Source organism: Lytechinus pictus, chromosome 2, assembly GCF_037042905.1.
Source record: "Lytechinus pictus isolate F3 Inbred chromosome 2, Lp3.0, whole genome shotgun sequence".
NCBI classification, from domain to species: Eukaryota; Metazoa; Echinodermata; class Echinoidea; order Temnopleuroida; family Toxopneustidae; genus Lytechinus; species Lytechinus pictus.
In genome coordinates, this window is record NC_087246.1 from 29,379,973 (window position 1) to 29,402,832 (window position 22,860).

Below are 22,860 nucleotides of genomic sequence, written 5' to 3' on the forward strand. Positions count from 1 at the left end.
AAAAAAAACAACGTATAAGCCTAAATCGTCTATACGGAACCTGCAGAAAAATAAGCAGGTTACCTCCTGATTTTCTAGTACCAAATTATATTCCTTCATCAATGAACCCTTTTGGATATTTCTATAGATTTATATATGTTTTTTTTTAATCGAGAATAGTAAAATGTGTTTGGTCATTCGAGAATCCGTTTTGTATATCAGCCTTTCGCTCACAGAGATACGATCTCCATCTTTCGCTGAGGAGTTGCTCCCTCTCTCGGCACGTTTACACGTAACCCAGGCAACTTCAATTACCGTGCACGTTGTGTTTGTTATGGTGGAATTTCATGCATATAAACGTCGGCTGTTTCTTATAAACATTTAATTTTCTCATCAGTTGTAATTCAGAATCAAGAAGAAAATGGCAGTTAGCTTGGAAGAATATTTCAGGACGACTTTTGAGGATAAACTCCTCGTGTAAGTAGTCTCATAAGTCATAACTAACAAGTTAGTTTGCTGCTCACGGAGTCGGAGAGAGTCCGGCCCAATTTCAAGGGAGTCCACCCGGGGTGTTTGCCGAGGGGATGGCGGTGGGGCTCCCTTGAACTACCGGTCTCCCTCGCGCTCGCGCTGTGTGTTATGACGTGGACGTGGTTCGTATTACCGAATCCTTTTAAGCAACAGTTAGGGCCTAGATTAACATTTTTTAACGTTAGATTTGAATGCAATGGATCTAATGTAATGCCTGGTAACATACGTTAGATCTACCAAGATCTAATCATAATCAGCCACCGATTACACTTTACAGTATTACACTCTTAAACCCGTCTTAAACTCTTCATGTGGTTCTGTCACAATATAATCACATTTAATTACTAAATTGGTATTATCATGATTGTGGGTAAAGTTGGCAAAAAAAAAATCACTGACACTGATCAGATGTTTTTACCAATTTTGTTAATTCGAGAAAATGAAAACTATGTACCATATTTGAATAAAATTGAAAAATCAAACAAGCGTATTATAAACTATTAGTATTAAACAAAACATTGAAAATTTCATCAAAATAGGATATTTAAATAAGAAAGTTATGACATTTTAAAGTTTCGCAAAAAAGTTTATGCACATACATTACTGGTATTTTTTTTTTAGTTCAGTTAAGTTGTTCCTCATGGTCAAATTTTGTATAATTCAAACAATAAAAACAACAAAATAAATAGTGAATGGACATCATCGACTCATAACTGTTGTGAAAAATAAGTGAAACTTTAAAATGGCATAAGTTTCTTATTTTACATCCGATTTTGATGAAATTTTCAGTGTTGTGCTTGTTTGATTTTACTCTTTTTATTCATATCACCTTTATGTTGGTGTGGAATTGACCTTTTAAGAGAACCACTACACTGTCTGTGGCGCTTATGATAATTATTGCTTTCACTTGGTGTATTGTGACTGAAGAATATTTTTTCTTATCTTATGACAGGAAGATGCCAGAGAGGGAGGATGACCATCTTACTCCCGCTACCAGGCTTCTTGAAAAGAGGAGAGAAATGTCTGAAGTGGAACAAGCACTGGCAGCGCAGAAAGAGGTAATGTCACTTATTCTTTTTCCCAATTGTTCAACTTTTAAAACATTTCCAACACATTTTTCCTAATACTCTTAGCATTGTAACTAATAAACTCTAAAGGTCATGTAAACTGTCTGTCTACATGTAAGTCTTTGGTAAAAATTCAATTTTGTGAATTATATTCAAATCCACTTTAACAGGCTAAATGTAAAAATGTTTTTAACATTTCAATGTTACAAAAGTTTAATGACAGATATATCCTGTGACATCAGTTGTTTCTTTGTAAGAAAAAAATTGAATGTGGAAATTGAACGTATTTGGCACCCTCTTTTGGTAATGTTATAATTTTCAGGCCCTTTTAATATATATATTGTCTCTGTATATGATTTATAAGATTGTTTCTTAAAGATTTTATTCCATCCCTTGCCTCCAAAGTAGTTTTATACCCCCCCAAAAAAAGAATTAAAAATATTTGCAGGGGACTTGCCTTTTTGATTAAGACACTTTGATCGCAAAATTTAGATGAATTTTGTTCTTATTTCTCACAATATGTAAATTATGATATTGTTTCATTCCATTTGGCGATGAATTCAAACTTAGATAAAGCAATTATCTTTAGATTAACCATAATTGAAAATTTAACGACCACCATATTCCTGGAACAGTACTATGGGCAGTAGTTGTTTTGTTGTGTTTATCATACAAATGATAATTTAGTGATTGTTAAATTTCAATAACTTTTCAAAATGCTTGAAGAGTTATTCTAGGAACAATTTCATTAACATTTCTTTTCAATCAAAATTCATACAATTTTTGTTGCAAAGTAGGAACTGGCATGCCATAGTCCTAGTTTACCAGAAAATTTAAGTGAGTATGATGACAGTATGGCATAAAAAGCATAATTGAGATGTATATTTTCTAATATCAATGTTTTGCCTTTTGATTGAATACTGCAGGAGTTTCAAATGAAAATGGAGAGTCTACAACAGAGAAGGGAAGAGCTTGAAAGAAAGGAATATCAACTAAAAGAATCACTCCTCAAATTTGATAAATTCTTAAAGGTAAGGTTCATTAGTGAAAGAAGAAAGTGTGTACTAATGAGTCATAAAATGGTATTTTAGCGGTTGGTTTTGCTTAATTGAAAACCCTTCTATCTAGTATGATGCTTCTCAGATATCTTACAGAAAATAACTAGAAAGGTTTGTTGTCCGGAAAAAAAAAATTGTCATGCATAATACATTTGACAGTGAAGGTAAAGAGAATGATTACTAGTAATACAGTGCTAATGTAATTAGTGAAAGCATTTGTGGTCTATTGGTTCTGACTCTCACTTTTCAGTCAGAGGGTCAGGGGTTTAAATCCCAGCCATGACATTCATTTGCTACAGCAATGGATTTATCCATAATGTGCTGCACTCAACCCAAGTGAAGTGAATGGGGACTTGGCAGGATTCATTCCTTGAAATGCTTGGATGATGTAAAAAGCTGTGGGGCTAAAGCCGGGGTAATGATACTCTAGTCCTTTGTAAGTGCGTAGGAATGATATACACAAAATGTGTGTTGTTATTACTAATAAATTGTTGTAAAACCCAATATCTAGAATTTTTTCTAATTGGAACGACATTTTCTTCTTAGGAAACATTAGGAAACATTATTAACAACTGCAATGGTGTGACAACATGAACAATAGGAATAGCTTGTATGGGAAAAAGTAGTTTGTCTCAGTTATGTTACAAAGCCACTTTGACTAAGATTTTTTTTAATTATTTATAATACTTGCAGGAAAATGATTCTAAACGGGGGAGAGCAGTAAAGAAGGCACACGATGAAAGAGACTTAAAGAGGACTAAAGACAAAGAAATAGGAAGGTAAGTTGGCTTTCTTATCATTTTTGTCAAGGGCAGAAAAACAATTTCATTGCTGCCCTTAACACACTTTGAAAGGAATAGCAATGTTCTGCAAATGATTATTATGTTTTTTTGTGATGACACATCTGCAATATTTCTCCTGCAACGTAATTGTCCCTTACTTAATATTTTGGAAGACATAGGGTTGGGACTGTGATAAGGTTTTTGTTCATGAAAATATGAGAATTAGGTTTGAGGCCACAGTTCAATTTCAGCTTTCAATTCTCCATTGCAGTGATATTTGCTGGTACAAATGTGATTGAATCATTCTTTTATGAATTTTCTCTCCTATCTTCTCCCCTTCCCAAATCAGGCTATCATTCTTTAATATTGCTATTTTGCCAGACTCTTACATTGCATCTAAATATAAATTTACAGTATTCTAGATCATGTTTGTTCTTGGTTTTTTTTTCAGCATGTACACTGTTTATTTTTTACAAGCAGCAATAAATTGAAGCTTTGGTAAAGTGTCCATGATTTTAATAGTACCCAAGTATCATCTAAAATTCCAATCTTACAGTTTAAGTCTAGCAACTGTCAATTTTTTTTCATCTGTCAATTCTTTGTGAGAATTTGAATTGCAAATTCTGGGATATCTACCTTTCAAAACCAAGGAAAGTTGTCAGATCTTACAAAATGTCCATGGACAATATTGATGAAGTTTGTGAGTTGTCATTGTTGATTTTATTTCTTTTATTTTTGCAGATTGATGGATGAAAAGGGAGATCTCCAGGGTCAGAAAGACAAACTCCTGCAGCGTCTCAATAAACATAAACTCTTCCATCGATTCCTGGAAAAAACGCTGGAATCAGCTGAGGAATTTCATGAAATCCGAGAAGTCATAGCCAGACATGAGACTTTAGTTGCAACACACAGAGTAAGACATAGTAGTTTTCTCTTTGTTCCTTTTCTTAGTATTGTATTATTATTTTGTAAGCTCATGTGATGATAAATGTACATAGTTATCAAACAAATAACACTTACTCATCAGAAATTTTTAAATTCTCTACAATAATGCAGCATGATTGCCCTGGTTCTAGCTAATGACATTTAGGCGGTCTGTGTTCGTGCTTCATCCTCATGTACTATAATTGGTAGAGTGCAGCACAAAATGGACTCATTTCTTGCACTTTTGCGATTGGAAATTAAATTGAATTTAGAGAGTTGTTTTTTTACTTTTTTTACTTTAAAATGCAGGATGTAATTTTGTCCAGAATCCCAATAATCAAAATCACTGATTAATCTGCTTTTTCAATCATTTTGTCATTTTTTAAAGTCAGACAGGTATGTAAAATTGCTATAAGCTAATTGGTCAGTTTTACGTCAAGATATTGTATAATTTTGTGATAAAGGTACCGCCATACCATTAAAAGTTTTCCCAGCGGATATGGCTTTTGTTTCGGGTCACCTAGATGTGGTCATCTTGCTGGTTCTGTCGCTAATGACTTCCATGTCATAAAAAAGGTTGTGATATTGTTTATTGTACACTAGAAACAGATACAGTATACCTCTCATTTCAGCAGAAGCAATTTTTCTACTTTTTTACCATATCCATCAATCCCTTTAACACCAGGCTACCATATTCTAAACCTACAAATGCTCTTTTGTACACCATTCTCTTTTGCAGGATCTTGTGGAGAAAGCAAACCGCACTCAGGATGCAGTGGAGAAAGAGAAGGCGAGACTGGGAAAGTTCACAGAGGAAAAAAACAATGAAATTCTACATTACAACAATCAGCTAGCAACATTACAGACTCAATTAGATACGGCTCAAAGTGAAGCAGTCAAATGGTAAAGAATCTTCGTATCTGTTAACTCTTTGCCCGCTATGTTCGACTAAAGTAACATACAGCGGGCTGCCAACTTCGACTCGAGTCACATTTCATTCACAAGTATTGTACTTACATGTACACACATACACAATAGTGTTGTGTGTATCGCATTGTTCTGTGTGCACACAAAGCTTTTCTTAAAGGTCAAGTCCACCCCAGAAAAATGTTGATTTGAATAAATAGAGAAAAATCAAACTAGCATATCACTGAAAATTTCATCAAAATCGGATGTAGAATAAGAAAGTTATGACATTTTAAAGTTTCGCTTATTTTACACAAAACAGTGATATGCACAACTCAGTGACATGCAAATGAGACAGTCGATGATGTCCCTCACTCACTATTTCTTTTGTTTTTAATTGTTTGAATAATACAATATTTTATTTTTTACAGATTTGACAATAAGGACCAACTTGACTGAACCATATAGTCATAAACAATGCTAATTCCACATGTTCAGGGAGGAATTAATCGTTGTTTCATTTGACAATGAGGAGAAAATGATAATATTTCATATTTCATATAATAAAATACAAAAGAAATAGTGAGTGGATGACGTCATCAGTCTCCTCATTTGCATACCGATCAGGATGTGCATATGACTGTTTTGTGAAAATAAGCAAAACTTTAAAATGTCATAACTTTCTTATATTACATCCGATTTTGATGAAATTTTCAGTGTTATGTTTGTTGGATTTTTCTCTTTTTATTCAAACAAACTTTTTTTTGGGGTGGACTTGTCCTTTAACAATTAACCTATCAAATTTTATGAGTTGAATTAGTATAAGATTGCACCCTAAAATTAATGTGGCACAGGAGAGATGAGGTATGTGGCGTGCAAAGAGTTAACTATCACTAGGTAGTCTGTCATAGACGGATCACCTGTAGTTCTCATGAGAAAGTTCCTTTATTCATTTTCATTTTTTTATTCCTTTTTGTCTATGGATATCCCCAAACCAGCCTTGTCAGTTGCTCCTCTAATTCAATGTCTGTTATTTAGTATGCCATTGTAAGGTCATCAGATCATTGTGATATCATACAACACCAAATTGTAGAATCACAACATTTTTCATACCATCGTGACAAATGATTAAAAAATTATAAAATATATTCATATAATAAAACTACAGGTCAAGGATCATTTTAGGTCATGACATAAAGGGTCATGATGTGCACGTACATGTGCACCATTTCAAAACGCTTCAAATAAGACCAAACAAGTGTATGCATTGTGTTATTCTAAGCATTTCAAAAGTTGGTGTGTAACTTTGTTATGCAATGTAAACATCACTGTTTTGGGGGTCACAAGGTAAAAGATCAAATGCCTACATATACTCTAAACAACTTGTCCTCGCAATAAAAAAAAAAATTGAGGTTTCAATTTCAAACTTAGTGATACTGATATGACTTGATTCTAGAGTACAATGTGAAAGGTGACAAAGTCTTTATTTGAAAATTTTAGAAGGTGTATAAGTTATGTATTCTTGGTCTGACAATGGTTAATGCATACATTTTTTTACTGTGTGCAGTCACAAATTCATTTAGATTTTATTAATGTTTTGTATTTTTTCGTATACTTCAACAAAATCAAAGCAACATCCGGGCCCCGTCTTACAAAGAGTTACGATTGATCCAATCAATCGTATTTCCATGGAAATCCATGTGATCAGTGTCATAATTTTTTCTACAGGAAATTTGCAAATTGTCCTTTGTAAACAGGAGAACATACCAAATTGTCAAGAAATCAATGAATTTATGAATATACATCATATCTATAATTTTTTTGAACGAACATGCATTTTTTGTGTTGACTTAGCTGGCTTTCCATAGTTGTGTTTGATCTGATCAATCACGACTCTTTGTAAGATGGACCCCCCATTTTACGATTTTAGAACCTTATGTAATCCAAGGTATATGCTTTATTTGCCTTCACAGGGAATCGGTCTGGACCCACATTAAAAACACAGCTGCCAAGAAAACGCTGCTTCTAGGGAGAATAAAAATGTAAGTAGAAAGGTTTTAATCTGTTTCTGAGATTAATCGCCAATTCTCTTCAAGTATAGTATCACAGTGTATTTGGATTTCCCCCATAAACCCCTTTCATAACTCGATGTAATCAATATGTGACATAGTAAAGCTTATGTCTTTGTCTAATATCCATGGACAGATGATAAAGATGCAGTTTGGAATATAAAGGTTTCTGGGAGTTATTATCAATACCTAGGACAGCAAACAACTATTTTTAGGTCAGTCTTTTGGCATGCTGTAGTTTAACAGTGCAGTCGGAGGTGAAAAAGAAGTTCGTCCTTTACTATCGCATAGGGAAAGAAACAAAGAGAACAGTTTTAGGCCTTCATGAGGTAGATAGAAAGTTTCAGAATCTGTTTTACTAATTATTGTCCTTCTTTCTTTTTTTCAGGGCAACCCACAATTTATTCCAGCTCGTCAGCAGACATGCTAAGACAGCATCACTGGGAACAGAAAACACATTAGAGCAGCTAACAAAGGTATTTACTACATCATGTTTGATTCAATTATGGTTGAATAACAATTTGCCTTAATAGGATTGTTGTCTTACCTGCATTTATGTCAAGTTTTTGAAATGCCATTAAAAGTTCAAGAGTATACAAACCTCTTTCTTGACCATTTGATACGAGTTTCAGGCCACATGATGAAGGTCAAATGTCATTTAGGGTCAGTGAACTTAGAATTTTGTTATTCTGTGAATGGTGTTTTTTTTTTTGAATAATTATTCATCGTCATTGATTTACGAGTCAGCACTGTTGCTATTGAATTGAACTCTTTAAAAACGAATATCACAACTTTGAAATTCTAAGGACCTGTTGCATGAAAGCAACATAGACATTGGGGGGGGGGGTTATCATGTGTCAATGACCATTTGGATTGAATCTCATTTCACATTATCAATGTTCGTGTTCATAATTGTCAAGATAATTCTGGAAGTATATGCCCCTTTTCAATGAAAGTGAATGGTTATGAATGAGTAGAAAATATTGTAGATTAACATCATTTCCGGTCACAAGTTAAGTTCACACGTCATTTTGGGATTAATAAAATGGTATCCACATTACCAAAGATAATGATTTTTGAATTTTCAGGATACTGTAGTTATGAAATAATAAGTCCTGACTCTGTTGAACTTGAATATGATTAATAATGGTATAAAGTATCAGCAGTTACACAAGTATAGTTTCAGGTCATTTCATATAAAGGTACTTCAATAGAAATTGAGCTTGCAAACCAATCTCCAATATGTTGATATCGCGATAGACAAGACCAATCTGGGCACCATTTTGTAAATGACTTAAAATGATGGTAACTGATGGCAATTGTTTTAATATCTCTTGTGGAACAGGACTCTGATATTGTATTGTATAAGGGATCATTTTAAACATTTTTTTTTGGTTGCCTTTATATGAATAGATCCAGACATTTATCATGGACCTAACTCAGATCACGACAGAGATCAAGAGAGCAGAAGTCGCCGCTACGTCAGGAGCAGTATCCTCAAACCCATAAATTAAAACAATTCATTTTTATTTCTGTACATATGTATAAAGTCTGTTATAGATGTTGATTTAATGTATAAAGCTGTACAGTGTATAATATAGCATTAAGTACATGTATTTCAATATTTTATATCTATTTATATGATTATTATGATTTAGAGTTTACTTTTTTCACTTAGATGGGAGTCTCAGGATTAGTTGTGTATTTTTTAAGGTCATATAAGATTGCTTACAATTATTATTATTATTATTTCAATTACAAGTTTGAAACACTACCCTTTATCCTTCCCCATCTTCTTTAAGAGATATTATCTTCAGCTGTCCTGAAGAGTGGATTATAATTTGCTATAAATCCTAAATTGTAAAAAAGTGGGAACCGGCAAGGGCACTTAACATAGTGACTGTTTGTCATTGAACTGGCTTGATGAGAAACATTCATGTCTCCATGAAACCTGAAACAATTTTGCTTTCAAAGAAGGTTTTATCTTCCCCTTTGTTTTATCAGGACATCTGATCAATTTTAGAAAAAAAAATATGGTTACAAAATTCATTATATGCTATTGTATGCTATGTCCATCATGAGTATTTAATTTTTCTTTTCACTGCCCCCCAACCATTAAGATATGGTTCAGTTGTTGTTGTTTTTTTTCAGCGACAACGATGAGCTAGGCTATATTAGTATGTTTATGCAAAACCCTTTCTTGCCATTTTGTTTCTTCAACATTTCAGAACCATATGGTTCAAATTTTGATTGATTGAATGCACTTAGATTCACTTAGATTCTACAGTATGTATGATGCTTCAATTAAATGTAGAATACCACTGAAAGTATACAGCCATGTTTAGATCACTTCAAGAAAACCCACCTTGATTCAAATATGCCTCTAAATTTTAGTCTTCCCTATTATTCAAAGGTACTTGTTCCTTTGGAGGAGCATTTTCATTTAAATATATTAATGTTCCAAATCATTAAAAAGTAAATTATCATAATCAAGTCAGTGAACGGTACTATATTATTAGATTTGCATCACTGAATTTCCTATGTGATTTGTATTGAAGGACATTTGCCATTTCTGTAAATAACAAGAAGAGTCTTTTTATGTAAAACATGCTTTTATTGATAGTCTAAAATGATGTGATATGACATGGAATTTGCTAATTGCTAGCTTATAATGTAGTAACAATGCTGATATTAATGCTCAGTTCCCTTGTCCAGTAATTTTGAACTCATTTAATGGATTCATTTGAACGCATGAGTAGGATGGTTTTCTTCTCTATTTATTTAAGTATCTTGAGCAAATTCAGAGTTATTAGAATTTATATTCATCATTTTCAGAATCTGTTTTAGTTTAACATTGAACCCTACTGTGTAGATGACATACAAACCGATATATTCTTCCTGAAAGCCCTTTGCCCCACCCTTATCATGTAACTTGTCATCAATTTTACAGGTAAAGTGAAAAGCCAACGTAGATAGGGGCATTAGAATTGCTGATAGAAAGTTATTTTAGAAATGTACTTGGCAATTTTTGTTAAATGAAAACATGTTTCATACACTTTCTGTTTGGTATCAAATACCAGATATCAGTGACAAATTTGCTTTTAACCAATCATATTATTGTACCATTTCCATGTTTTATAGCAGAAGCTTGTCATCCACTCCTGATAGTGAGATTTATCGACCAGAACCTAAGAATTTTAAATCTTAACCTGGTTGGGGATTTTGGTTGGGGATTGGTGGGGATTTTTTACCTGATTGCTAAGAAAGCATGAATGCTTGTAAGCAAGCAACCAGAGGACCGACGGCTTAAGGTCCTCTACGAAGGACCTGGTAATGAGGATTAATGCCTTACCAAAGGGCACTAGCGCACCAAGTGGGAATCGAACCCGGGTCACCGGAATACGAATCCCCCGCTCTACCGACTGAGCTATCGCGCCTCCTTGCAAGTGTCAAATTATTGTCAGACATTGGTATAATATGTAGATGTGTAAAGGATTTTATGCTCTAGGTTATCATGCAATATTCATCACCACCCCTTCAGTCTCTATCTCTGTTTGTCTTGCTCTATCTTTCTTTGTCTATCTGTGTCCTTTTCTGCCTCTGTCTGTCTGTCTGTCTGTATTCTCTCTTGGTCTTTGCCCCTTCCCTCTCCTCTCTTTGTATCTGCCTTTTTGTCTTTTCCTGCATTCCTCTGTATCCTTCCTTTTCTCTGTCTGTCTGTCTCTCTGTATGTCTCTCTCTCTCCCCCTCCCCTCTGTCACTCACGCGGATGTAATGCTAATTAATTTATTACTCCACTGTTACTCTAGTGCATTCTACATCATGCATGTATTTTTATCTGTGTTGCTATTGCAATCCTGATCGTCTCTGTTATTGTTTTTCCTTCACCCTTCTTCATTCTCTCTGCATCATCCTCTATTTCAGCATCACGATGGCTTAACCCTCATTCCACTATCTCAATACTTCTAAAACTGTGGCTTATATTCTTACAGATGTAGCTCTTCTGTTGGAGGGGGGGGGGGGATTTTGGAAGTTTTGCATTCTCGTTTCATAATGGTGATTGTGCGCCTTGGAATATATTATGTTTAGATGGACAGGACTATACAAATGCCTTTTTGAAATTATTGTTTATGTATGAGGTCAAGTTATTATTTGCCAGATCGATTGTGGTACTACATGAATGTTATTTGCATGGTTGCCATTATAATTATGTTTATTACTACTATCTAGATTAAGATGGAAAAAAAATGTGTGATAAAAATGTTAAAGATGGCCAGGGGTGGATAAGAAGTGAAATGGAAAACATTTGCATATCCGTTTGAAAGATAAACAAGATGAAGCCTACCAAATGACAAAGAAATTTGTTTTATGTGTTTATAGATATTCATATTTGAAATTAATTTTTTTTTTTGTAAAATGGAGTGCCATGATATTTTCAGACTAATGGTGACTGGATTAAATGATTATTCTTGAATTGTATGAGCCGTCCACTGTTTACAATCAGAAATGCATCTTACCAATGTTATACCAAAGTGTAGACAAGGAAATAGAAACTATATCCATGTGTAATCAGAAATGTATGTAGCAGTGAAAATGATCATTGATAAAATCTTCAATAAATATCTTTGATACAATTGTCAATTCATGATTTGTAAAGCTGTGTATGTGGTCGTGTTTATGTATTTGAGATTGAAAGAAGATCCCAAATATGGCAGATAATGAATCACTAAGAACTTATATAGACTTTATATAAATTAACCCCTCAAAAAAAGTCTGGAAATCTGAGTTTGGCCATTAATTTCTCCCAACTCCCAATTTACACAGTGCATATATGATATCATTCACAAGATCATTTAATTCTCTTTAAAATGATACCATGCTTGTTTTGATCATGCCATCATGAAAAAAGCAGGATTCAAAAGTGTTGGATGAGGTCTGAATTGGAAAGCTGCAAAACGAGCAGAAATAGTCACGGAGGGTCAATAAAGAACATGATTCTTTTGTCTGTCACGGTGTCAATAGAGATTAAAATCCATTCACATCAAACCCCTGCTTCATCATTTTTGATGTTTTGTTGTGGTTTATGTAGTGGTGGTGCTGTGAGATAACATGGTTTTAGTCGTGGTTTGAAATAACCATGCATGTTTGTTATGTGTTTGCTTGTATACAGAGGTGTTTGATTCCATGTTAATGTATAGGTGCATGAAAACAAAAGAAACCGCTGACAAACTCATTCATCACGTCGGAAAAAAAGAACAGTGACTTTCAATAGCGTGTCATTTTGCAACTTTTGAATTTTGACCTTGCCCCACATTTTAAGGCACTGCACCTTCATGTGAACCATAATCATAACATGTGGGGTGTAATTTTAAAGAAAATTAAATGATCTATTCATCGGTATCAATCAAACATTAAATGAGAATGAAATTTTTAGAACAAGAAAGCTTGTATGAACACACAAAAAATCAAAGAAACAGTTCAACGAAAGTTTGAGAAAAATCAGACAAATAATGAGAAAGTTAGGAGCATTTGAATATTGCGATCATTAATGATATGGAGATCCTCATATTATTAGATAAAGATGTGTGATGTCACTTGTGAACAACTCTCCCCATTACTTTAGTCTATATTTCAGTTAAAGTGCCTCTTTTATCACATCTATCAGTGGATCATGTGTTCTTTCTATAGGAGGGCAAGTAATACAGATATTCAAAGAATACATCATGGATAAAGAGTTTGTAACACCACAAGAAAAAGCAAAAAGAGACATTTTGGGTGCCATTTTATAGTACATCAAAGGGAAAGTTGTTCACATGTGACATCACACATCCTTGTCGCATTGCCAATAGGAGGATCTCCATAGCATTAGTGATTGCAATATTCAAATGCTCATAACTTTCTCATTATTTGTCCGATTTTGTCCAAACTTTCTTTGTTCTTATTCTTTAATTTTTCTGTTTCGACATAAGCCTTCTTCTTCCAAAGGTTTCATTCCCCTTTAATATTAACTAAAACCGAGGAGGGATTATAGATCAAAGTCAGATTTCCAAACTTTTTTTAGGAGTATCATTGCTTATCAATTTAGTTTCAACTAATCAAACATGATAAAAATGGAGCCCCACCCTTGTATATATCAATACGAGCGATCCGCCAGAAAGACATTGCTGATTTGTTGTGGCCACAAAAGGGATCTATCCTCCCCAAGAAGAATGTGTCTCGTTATTAAACTGCATTATAAATATTTCTCAAATTAATAAAGCAATAGGTAGGGGTGAACCCGCTAATATTTCAAAACTTTTCAAAAAGGGAAATGGGCCAAAGTCTGATAAATATTTTGTTTGGTCATATCACGTTCTGTGTTTTTGTCTCGCCTGCATAGCAGAGCGAAACTTTAAGCGACGCTTTTCCGACGGCGACGGCGGCGGCGTCGTCAACATTGAAATCTTAACCAAGGATAAATTTTTGAAGTGTCATAACTGTGCGTTTTGAGATGCATGTGTAAGAGGGGTAGGGAGAGAGAGAGAGAGGGGGGGGGGGGGTATGGGGGTGGAGAGAGGGAGAGATAAAAAAATGTCAAAGAAAGAGAAGTTTAGAAAGAACCTGGTGAGATGAACCTTGAACAAGAATAATGGATAAAATATCACGATTTCCTTTGCTTCATCATGTTCATGATCACCAATTAAGGTGCATAAAGATACATAAGTGAATGTCCGCTGAATAAGATTTCAAATATTTCAACCCTCAACAACATACTTGTTATGCAGTGATTTTGTTCGATATTTATTAATATTCTTTAAAAGAGACGTGATTTCCATGTAGGTCTACAAAATAATGAGGCCGACAAGTTACAAGTATGGATATTCGATTTTTCTATCTCACTCGGACTTGTGACATTTTAGGATGGACACAAAATTTCTTAAAATATCCATGATTACTATACACAAACGTAAAAACATACTATAACATTGGCAATTACTACAGAAAAGGTGATGAGAAATTTAATGCACTAGTATATGCCCACTAATCAGGTGGATGTGTTTGCAAAGTTCACGTGTGGCCTTTTCCTTTAAAGACATCTATTTAAAGTAAGCTTATAGCTTTATATGGCAGCCTCCCGTATTTCCATTATGATTCATTTTGCTTTCTTCATTTCTCTTCATTCTAATTGAAAATATATCACGCAAATATTATCACAGTTATTGTTATGCATTTTTAATGCTAGCTGCTGCCCCTGACAAATTAGGTTATGAAAGTGGTATACTTCTTTTAATCATTGTATCATGACACAATAATGAAATGAAGATGAAAGATGAATTAATGAAAATATCAATTATCCAAATATTTGTTACTCATTCAGTTAACAAGAATGATATGCAAGAGTTTTTTATTTTTGTATTCTGAAGTAGACATTTTAGCGATTAAAATACATTAATTTTTGTTCATAATACGAGCTTAATTACACCATCATTTATTCGTTCAAACCACAGAAAAAAAATGAAATTGGGTGGGTTATCCTTTCAAAATCGACCATCATTTACTTATAAAAAGTAAAGCAATACGGAAAAAGGTTATCTCTCTACAAACATGACAAACGGCATTAGTTTTCATCCGAAAAGTATATATAGGCCTATAATCAGGGTACTCCTTTCAGCTTCTGTTCGTAAGACCCGGCTAAAAGCTTTCTTAAATTGGTAAACAATATGAAATTTTATGATAAAGAATTCTTCCCCTTTCTTTAAGCTTGCAATGATAGTCGGTGGTCTAGGAGGAGCGGCACTGGCTACATATGGCCTATGGTATTTCTAAGTAGTGAAAAGAGGACAATCCTGGTTGTATAATTGTTCAATATTGCAACTCTGTAATAGATAGAGAAAGAATACATAGCCTATAAAATATGGGTTATCTTGTCTCCCTTTCAAACACCCTAGCGCCATCCCTGCCTACAAACGTATTTTAAAATGGTAACCAATTCTAATGCAATCCTCTCTTATGTAATCAGACCATTTTCATTTTTATTTACATGTATATGCATTTCGTACTTCACTTCACCGTGACTGAAAAAACACACACATAGATAAAACTAATGAACACGGGTCTGACTTATGTGTGAAATTAATTGAGAGAATATCAAAATGTAAATATAGTGGAGCCTCAGACGATTCTTACAAAAGAACTAAAAAGCGAACTAGCCGACTTTAAATGAAGAGTTACAATTCAGCCTGATTTAAAAAGCAAGAGAGCGACTTGTCCCAGGTAGAAGTAGATGAAATGTTTAGTCTCGTGCGTCACGTAGCTGCCGAAGTTACGACCCACAATGCAATGCCAGGTTGGATTATACTTCTTGTCGAACTCCTTCTTGATGTAGGCCGCGATGTCCTTCTCGATGTTAAACATTTCCATTGCCTTCCTGGCGCAGTCGATGGCTTCATCTTGCATGTCAGTTGCCATGTCAGCGTTCTTGATCTGAACTTTTCGATCAGTCATGATATTGGTTTAGGGTTATCACTGCTTTATCTTAAAAAGAAAAGAAAGGAAAGGAAGAAAGAAAAGAAAAGAAAGAAATGAACAAAGAAAAAAAAAAGAAATACATAAAGAAAGACAGACAGAAAATTTGGTAGAATAATGCTTCTTGGAAATCTAAAACTTACATTCTAAAATGCATGTGTTTTAAGTTGTACTGTAATTAACTTTAATTTCGCTCTGCTCTGCGAAATATCATAGAGCGTATAACATACGACAGATGTGCATGGGCACCCGGAAAAAAGAGCTCCATATCATACGGCACGGCGAAGAGGGGGAAGATTTATTGACATAATTAAACACCCAAATATCGGTTAGTTACTTTTCATTACTTGTTTGTTGTATTTTTTGTCCATTTTTTTCCGCTCGTTAGTCTGCACTATAAAAGCTAAATTGTCGGTTTATTATTTAACAACATAAAGCCGAGTATGATTCTGACCACATTTTCAAACATAGACCTACAACTTTCTCGTGTGTAGTACATCTATCTTGGATTCGTCTGTGAAATTTAGCAGAATGTTCAGCAAGTTAATTGTTTACTTAACACTTCAGAACTGACAATTCCTAAACTGTTTGATAATGTTTAAGGAGAATCCACCCCAAAGATTTGTTTTACAGGAAAAAAGACAAACAAACAAACAAACAAACAAACAAATAGTAATCTTTAAGAGATGTAAATAGTTGTAATCACAATATAGAGACATCAACCTGCGGCACTGGTGTCATCATGAATAGTGAGGTAAGGGAGAGAGATAGAGATGTATACCTATATGCATGAGTATCAGAAATACTCGTATATTTGCTCCAGTACACAAAATGGCTAAAAAGTATTTATTTACTGCAAAGTTTTACTTCAGTTTATATGTTCTATCTTATGAGGACATAAAAAAGTATGATCTCTGTGCAATATTTTGATTACTGCATGCCCAAGGGGATTTAAGTTCTTATGAGAAAACTACAAATCTATGATAAGTGATAATCTATGATAAAACTTTAGCAAATTAATTACACAGTCTATGCTATGGGGAAGTTGTCCCTACCACATACCGAATTGCATTATTTGAAACTTGCATGGTCAAACAGCCATAACTTTCTTATTGCTTGTCCGATTTCTTTCAAGCTTTTTACCCCTTTTTCTTATTTTTCCTCTCCCACAGAGAAGGGCTTAGTATACGTGTTTACAAAAGAAAGGGAACAATGGAGTAAAGGAGAGAGTAAAAAAAAACCCCTCACCAGTTTAAATAAATGTTCAACAAAATAAAATAATTCGGCCGCCTCTGTAAAAAAAAGTATTTCTAACAGTTTGGTGATGATGTTGACAAGATAAGCAGCATGAAATAAAATATGCGAATAAAAAAATTCCACTGCTTTCTAAAAAACACCCATCAAACTTAATAAAAGTCCTTAAGACCTTGATATTTCTATATGTTTGTTCATGCCTCATTTGTTAAACTTTAAAGAGGTGTGTTACTTTTTTTTCATGATAAAAGTTTTTCCATTCGACCGTTGCATGACGAATATCTATTGGTAGAGCTTAAATAAAGTCGGTGGCTTGTAACCGTAGCTTTTAACAACCAACTTCACCCATTCTGTATAACATATTCTGAGTAGGCACATTCATTTCTATCAAGAGACTTCATTCCATGCAAGGTATATGGCCACTGACGCGTGCATTGGTTTTCACTTTAAATCTTTTCTTTTCGTCTTCTTTCATTTTCTCCTTAATTTTCCGTCTTTTTTCTTGATCGTGGAACTTTTATTTATTTTTCTATCTATCTATCTATCTATCTATTCGTTTATTTATTCTTTTTTATTTAATAATATGTATTTTTTCCTTATGAATAATGATTGTTCATGTCTCCCTCCTCTCTCTCTTTTTATCTTCCTCTCATACACACATCCACGCAATAACGTAATAATGAAATTTTATATTACGAAGGTATATTTGTTTATTTATTGATTTATTTTTTCACCATGCAAAATACCATTGACATAACATTGGTACATTCAAGCATGTTTGTTTATATCTTTATTTTTCCTTCTCTCTTCTTCTCTCAATCTCCTTCTCTCCTCTCTCTCATTGTATTATCTTTTCCTCATGTAACTCTAGAAAGGCCTCTCTAGCTGTTCCACTTTCTGATTTACCGGTATGTTAACCCTCCCCCTCTCTCTCCCTTTCATATTAATGCTCTCCTATATTCTCTCACCTTCATTTTCGTGATCCTGCATATGCAACAAGTCACATTCCATTTAATTGTTATCATCTTGTTTATTTTCAAAATCTTGTAGAAGCAACTGACAGACATTATGATTTCACAATAATTCGTATTACTATACAATCTATTTGTTTGTTTTATATGTTCATCATGGAGAAAAACATTCACATTGACAAGAAAAAGAGTGTAACATTTTCAGATAAGAATACATAGCAGGAACAAAAATGTTTGAGGCGCAGAGACCCTTTAAAAATAATTAATTCGTTGAACAGAAGTAAAACATGTATTGAAATAAAGCATCCATAATTTTGTTTTGAGAACAGACACGAAAACTCTTAAAAATGAAGCTAAGAACTAAGACAAAATTAGTTGTATGCTATACAATAAATAATAAAAATAGTATAATATGTATTAATTTTTTGCAGTTTTGTTGTTGAAAACTTTTACCGCTTAGGTTAACCACAAAACATTCAGGATTTGTGAATTTGGGCTAATAGAATCGAATTAAGTCTTTTTCTAAGTCACCGTTGCATATTACTATTATGGTAATTTCGCCACCCATTTGGAACATTTAAGGGAATCCGAGATTTCGAATAGCAGTTGAGCATGATCCCAATTGTAATTTCCATACGATGGCAAAGTTATGCAACTGGCACCAGAAGTTACTTTCAAACAGAATGAATGATTTTGAATATTTGAGTCTATAATGAGAGTATTGTTCCAACCCTTTTAATGAAATTGTTTCATGAGATTCAACAAGTCAAAAATTAAATATCAACATATGGAGCGCCTATATCAGACTCGCCTGCATTACGAAATTCAATATAGCAGCATTGCTGACTTTGAAAACAACTACAAAATAATTGTTAAAAAACACCATTTATAAAATAATATGGTACTACAATCATTAGGACATTTGACCTTGACCATGTGACCTAAAACTTGTGCAAGATGATCAGTGATACTTGATTACCCCTCTATGTCCTCATTTCAAGAAGTATATCCATAAACTTTCAAAGTTACGATGGTAATTCGACAAATACCCCCAATATGGCCAAAGTTAATTGACCCAAAATGACCTTTGACCTAAAAAATACTTGATTACCCTTTTGTCCAAGTTTCATGAACCAGGTCCATATACTTTCTAAGTTATGATGTCATTTCAAAAACTTAACCTTATAGGTTATCGACGCCGCCGCCGCCGTCGTCGTCGGAAAAGCGGCGCCTATAGTCTCACTCCTGATAATTATGCAGGCGAGATAAAATTCATTCAATATTGATTTGTGACTATAACAGCCATATTACAGATGGTAAGTTCAAGCCTGTTTTCGTGTCAAATATGATAATCCTACTCTACTAAAACTTTATTAGTAAAAAGTAGCACTGTAAGAACTGTGGTGTTAAAACTGACAACAGTTGGTATTAATAGAGGACCACAACCTGATGTGTTAAAATTACCCCCTAGAGATCGAACATAACACCAAAGAGTGTAAATGTAAAAACCAAAGGTGTTGTAATAACACCTATAGATGTTAAACTAACACTGTCAATTTAACACTGGTGTAAAATAACTGGTGTGGTCCTCTATGTACACCGCTTAACACCACAATTTTTGCTGTGAGTCATCTCGGTGAAAAGGGCCGGTTGTAAACCTTGATTCATCAATTAGTGTAGGCGTGGCTAGTGGGACAGTCCAACTTGAGCAAAATGTGACATAAAAAAAAACATGAATTCATAAAACTTGAGCCAAATGTGAGCTTTCTTCTTGTAGATAGTGCCGGCCAAGAGTCAAAATAGGCATCGTTGAAATATTTTTCGTAGAGTTAATGTGTTCGTTGCATCTTTTGAGGGTGTCCGTATAATGTTTCCAGAACCCATACCAATCTTTTTCTCCAGTTATCATGCTCTTTGTTATTTCATCTAGAAAGTGTCGAATAATAATTTCACCCTGATTTAAAGAGCAAAACAGCCATTTGTCCGACGTAAAAATAAATGAAATGCCTGGTCTCGTGTGTGACGTAGCTGCCGAAGTTACGACCCACAATGCAATGCCAGGTTGGGTGATGTTTCCTATCAAATTCCTTCTTGGTGTGCGCGGCGATGTCCTTCTCGAGGTTGAATTTTTCCATTGCCTGGGTGGCGCAGTCGATGGCGTCTTGCTGCATTTCTTCTGACATATCAGCGTTCTTGATCACGGCCTTGCGCTCAGACATGATGACGACTTACAGTGATGATGAGTTGAATTTCTGAAACTGCAAGGGGAGTAAAATACATGGTTAATTTATATATGAATGCATTGAATGAGTCACTATGATAGGAAAATAACTTGGACTCTTAAGAAAGCTACCAACCCTTCCCCCGGCCGAAATGATGACACGATTTTCAAAATTTTTCGTTTAAAATCATGACAAAGTGCCCTCTAATTTCTTATGAAATCATAATGCCTTTATAATACCATTTTATTTTAAGATAATGATCATTGATTTTAAATATATATAATATATCTTAAATTATACCTTACAATTTATATTAACACATTTTAAACGTATTTACCATTCTTTTTTTAAAAATGTTATCATTATAATTTCCAATATAATGAATACGCGTTCAATGAAATCTATGAGAGCACTGATTCCACGGCGAAAGAAATAATCAACCAGATGAAAACTCACCTTTGGAAAATACTGTACCAAGTAATATGAGCGTAATATGCGTCCTTGCAAGTTGTATGTTTTTGTTCGAGAACGAATGTACGTGTCACTATTTTGCAGGCAATCTGTGATTTAAAGTGGCATCGATTTAAACATCCACAAACGCATCTAACACTGCCAAAACTTTGAGCTACTCCAAGATCCTTAAAGAATTGATTTGTTTTCATGCGTCATTGGTTAAAAAGGACGGTATTTTTTTTAAGTAAATCATGTGGTATGAATTTTGGACACCGCCCTCGTATTCATTAGAGTATTTTAACTGGTTGAGCTTAAATCAAATCCGTGGCTTATAACAGTAGCTTTTAATCTCTTCCCATGTTGTCCATGGGTCAGTAAACAACTATCGTACATGGCAATTGAGCGAGAGAAGCCGCCTCTTTTTTCTCCTTATTTCACAAATAGCCCTCGAAAAATCAGCCAAATTATAATAAAAGCTTTCATCCCTTATGTAATGAATGAACACACGGGACGAAGTAAGTAACAAGCATACAAACAAACAAAATACTTCTTTCAACCTAACCATTCACTTTAGCAAAGATCCAAGAAAATATTTGTTGATGACGATATTTGGAATACATTATATCCATCGAGCACAATAAATGTCAAAAACCCAGAAAACGAGTTTATCAACTCTTCACAAAGAACTGGGAAAATATTCGTTATGGGCGCTAATGGATTACGAACTATAGGTGGATCAAGGGCCCCGCCCCTGCCAAACGAATAGCTTTATGGAAAACAAGAGAATTAACTGCGTGGCCTCTACCCATGATGGTCTCTATTTATTTTCTTTTTTTTAAATAATTTTTCAACTTTGTCAGATTTGGGGGAAAGAAAATTTATACACAACACCTCTACTGTCGATCTTTTCGTGCATTTTTTTTGTCCGCATTTTTGTCCCAACTCATAAATATGAACACATAAAGGACTCGTACACAGTGGCGTACCTAGGATTTTCCACAGGGGGGGCAAAACCGTCCACCAAAAAATTTGACAAGCAAAAAAAAAAAAAAAAAAAAAAAAAAAAAAAAGGTCTTCGATCACAAATAAAGGATTTCGTACCAGAAAAAAATTGACAAGCAAAAAAAAAAAAAAAGGTCTCCGATAAAGTATTTCGTACCAGAAAAAAATTGACAAGCAAAAAAAAAAAAAAAAAAAAAAAAAAAAAAAAAAAAAAAGGTCTTCAAGCTCGTCAGGGGGGCATTAAAGGTCTTAAAGCTCGTCAGGGGGGGGCAAAAAAGGTTTCTCAAGCCCGTCAGGGGGGGCAAAGATACCCCCCCTGCCCCCCCCCGTAGGTACGCTAGTGCTCGTACATTTTGACAGGTAATCTTGCGGTAGAAACCCCCAAAAGTAAAAAAAAAAAAAAAAGGACAGAAAGCAGGGAAAGAAAGGGTAAATATTGTGTAAAGAGTGAAACCTATATGTTAGAAATTGAGATTTAAAAAAAAAAGAGATTATTACTGTAGTGATCCCCTCATTTCGTATTTACTCGTGACCTTCCTCTATTATGGCTAGTGACACTCTCCGTTGAATAACAGCGACCCTTATGACTAGCAGGTAATCCCGATTGGGGAGGGGAGGGGGGCTCGAAGCATGAACCCGAGGGAGGGAAGCGAACGTGGCCATTTTTCCTTGATCATTTTCGTTTATTTGTATTTTTCCTTTCTTTCTTTCTTTCTTTTTTCCTTTCGTTCATTCATTTATTTATATATATATATATATATTTTTTTTTTTTTAGGGGGGGGGTTAAATTCATCAACATGAAATTTTCGTTTTGTATTTATTCAGTATGCTTATAGTTTCCTTTGAGTGGGTATATTATTTCCCTCAATTATATTACTTATCCTTCGACCACATTCTTCTCTCTCCCTTCCGTCCACATGCTCTCTATCCATTCTCTCTCTCTTCATCGCTCAATATACATTTTTGTTCCAGTTTCTTCAGTGGAGAATGCTTAAAGGGATGGTCCAGGCTGGAGATATAAGATTTATATCTCAATAAATAGAGTACAATCCACAAAGCAAAATGATGAAAATTTGATCAAAATCGGATAACAAATACAGAAGTTATTGAATTTTTAAGATTTACAGTATAAGCCTG

At 34.2% G+C, this 22,860-nt stretch overlaps 1 protein-coding gene and 1 long non-coding RNA gene across 2 annotated transcripts; one reads left to right on the plus strand and one right to left on the minus strand.

The window, feature by feature from the left end:
- The first annotated feature begins 211 nt into the window (after positions 1 to 211).
- On the plus strand, positions 212 to 11,957 carry LOC129254433 (coiled-coil domain-containing protein 42 homolog). Its single transcript, XM_064115147.1, has 9 exons — positions 212 to 456; positions 1,463 to 1,568; positions 2,504 to 2,608; positions 3,329 to 3,414; positions 4,159 to 4,330; positions 5,081 to 5,244; positions 7,221 to 7,289; positions 7,705 to 7,792; positions 8,730 to 11,957. The coding sequence occupies exons 1-9, from the start codon at positions 401 to 403 to the stop codon at positions 8,823 to 8,825; spliced, it is 942 nt and encodes a 313-aa protein (XP_063971217.1). The 5' UTR covers positions 212 to 400; the 3' UTR covers positions 8,826 to 11,957.
- A 6,128-nt stretch (positions 11,958 to 18,085) lies between these two features.
- LOC135157945 (uncharacterized) lies at positions 18,086 to 21,238 on the minus strand. The gene is made up of 2 exons (XR_010296818.1): positions 20,725 to 21,238; positions 18,086 to 20,304 (listed from the first exon to the last, which is right to left on the minus strand). It is a non-coding gene; the product is annotated as an uncharacterized LOC135157945 (long non-coding RNA).
- Positions 21,239 to 22,860: the final 1,622 nt, after the last annotated feature.

Bases quoted from the DNA above. Each gene is read 5' to 3' on its own strand.
- LOC129254433 (XM_064115147.1), top strand. From the start codon at position 401: ATGGCAGTTAGCTTGGAAGAATATTTCAGGACGACTTTTGAGGATAAA. The intron at 2,609-3,328 runs GTAAGGTTCATT...TAATACTTGCAG, and splicing joins AATTTGATAAATTCTTAAAG to GAAAATGATTCTAAACGGGG. The intron at 7,290-7,704 runs GTAAGTAGAAAG...TCTTTTTTTCAG, and splicing joins CTTCTAGGGAGAATAAAAAT to GGCAACCCACAATTTATTCC.